Source organism: Chelonoidis abingdonii, chromosome 26 (assembly GCF_003597395.2).
Source record: "Chelonoidis abingdonii isolate Lonesome George chromosome 26, CheloAbing_2.0, whole genome shotgun sequence".
Lineage (NCBI taxonomy): Eukaryota > Metazoa > Chordata > Testudines > Testudinidae > Chelonoidis > Chelonoidis abingdonii.
The window spans coordinates 5803502-5805313 of record NC_133794.1 but is presented as its reverse complement, the minus strand read 5'-3'; the positions used below and the strand labels follow the sequence as shown (position 1 = coordinate 5805313).

General features: G+C 68.0%; 1 protein-coding gene across 2 annotated transcripts in view; it reads left to right on the top strand.

The window, feature by feature from the left end:
- PDE4A (phosphodiesterase 4A) overlaps nt 1-1812 on the top strand; it is a 64974-nt gene that overhangs the window by 33831 nt on the left and 29331 nt on the right. Inside the window, exons 1-3 of one of the 2 annotated variants that reach the window (XM_075061267.1) lie at nt 148-181; nt 1037-1086; nt 1465-1577. In XM_075061267.1, the coding sequence (XP_074917368.1) occupies nt 1077-1086; nt 1465-1577 (123 nt within the window). In that variant the 5' untranslated portion in view covers nt 148-181; nt 1037-1076. Of the gene's footprint in view, nt 1-147; nt 182-1036; nt 1087-1464; nt 1578-1812 lie in introns of those variants that run through there. The other variant, XM_075061266.1, reaches the window with a different exon arrangement.

Sequence of the window (1812 nt, the reverse complement as noted above, 5' to 3'; positions counted from 1 at the left end):
GAAAGGCCCCAGGGTTGCGGGCCCCACAGATGCTTGTGGGCCCCTGGCAGGGAGGGGTCATCCCCCCCAGCCTCCTAGCTCCGGCCCTGACCCTCATCTCCCTGCAGGTGCTGGCCAGTCTGCGCAGCGTGAGGAACAACTTCTCCATCCTGGCCAATGTCCCAACCCCAACATCCAACAAGTGAGTGACCCCTGGGGCGCCAGCCCCTCTTCTCTGCCCCCTGGGGGTGCCAGCCCCTCTTCTCTGCCTCCTGGGACCCCAACCCCTTTCTCTGCCCCCTGGGATCCCGCCCCTCTTCTCTGCCCCCAGGGGTGCCAGCCCCTCTTCTCTGCCTCCTGGGACCCCAACCCCTTTCTCTGCCCCCTGGGGGTGCCAGACCCCCTTCTCTGCCCCCCGGGACCCCATCCCCCCTTCTCTGCCCCCTGGGCTGGCAGCTCCCCTTCTCTGCCCCCCGGGACCCTAGCCCCCCTTCTCTGCCCCCTGGGCTGCCAGCCCCCCTTCTCTGCCCCCCGGGACCCTAGGCCCCCCTTCTCTCGCCCTGGCTGGGGGGAGTGGGGGTCGACTGTGGATTTAAGGGGTCGACCCCCGCGGCAGAAATAGGGGAGAATAGCCAATAGCTCTAGGGCTGCCAGACTAAGGGAGGGGGGAGCGCCCCCCCGGAGACCTCCCCGCGCTGCCTGTAGCCCAGCCCCCCCAGCGCGGCCCCCCTCACACACACACCTGGGCCCTGTGCTGGTGCACACCTTGTAAATCACCTTCCTTTTGGGGGACTGGTCCGAGCCCCCCAGTCTGCTCCCCAGCCTTGCTGTCGGGATCCCAGCTGGGGGCCCGTGAGCCCCACTGAGCGTCCTCGAGTGGCCTGATTCGCAGCCAGGGAGAGAGTGGGCAGGAGGGAGATGCCTCCCTGGGCAGTGTGGGGCTGGCAAAGGCCCTGCACCTGCCTGCTCCCGGCCCCACCCTGCCTGTGCTTTTCCTGCCCCCCAGGGCCTGTGGAGGGCGGGAGGCTGAGCCTCTGTCTGTTCTTCCCCCCCGCAGGAGGTCCCCTGTGGGCAGCCAGCCGACCTTGTGCAAGGCGATGCTGTCAGGTAAGTGTCACCCCGCGCTGGGGAAGGGGCCGGGAACGGGGACCCCCCACCCCTGCCTGGGGGCGCTCGGCACCACGTCTCTGCGATCTGGTGGCTCACCCCCACCCTAGGAGGTTGAGGGTAGGGGGGACTGGTTACAGGGGGGAAACTGAGGCCGAGGGAGGGCTGGCTCTACCACGGTTGTATGAAGAGTTAGCATCAGAGCTGGGATAGAACCCAGGAGTCCTGGCTCCCACTCCTCTGCCTCGCCGCTCCAACCACTAGACCCCACCCCCAGCCCCCTGCCCATGCAGGTGGGCGCTGCTGGACCCCCAGGCCCCTCGGACACCATGGGCCCCTCACCTGGTCGGTGCTCACGGCAGCAGTTCTGTTTCCCAGAGGAGACCTACCAGCAGCTGGCCAAGGAGACCCTGGAGGAGCTGGACTGGTGCCTGGACCAGCTGGAGACGATCCAGACCTACCGCTCGGTCAGCGAGATGGCGTCCAACAAGGTAGGACTGCCCCCCAGCGCCAGGCCAGGCACCCCAGGGTGGGGGCGGGCGCTGGGCCCGGTGTCTGTCCCTGCCTGTGTCCTGCCCCCTCCGTCCATCCCAACGGAAACCCGTCTGCCTGTCCGTCCATGCATCACCCGTCTGCCTGTCTGTTCATCCCTCCATTCACCTCTCCGTCTGCCTGTCCGTCCATCCACCACCCCCGTCTGCTTGTCCGTCCATCCCTCCACCCACC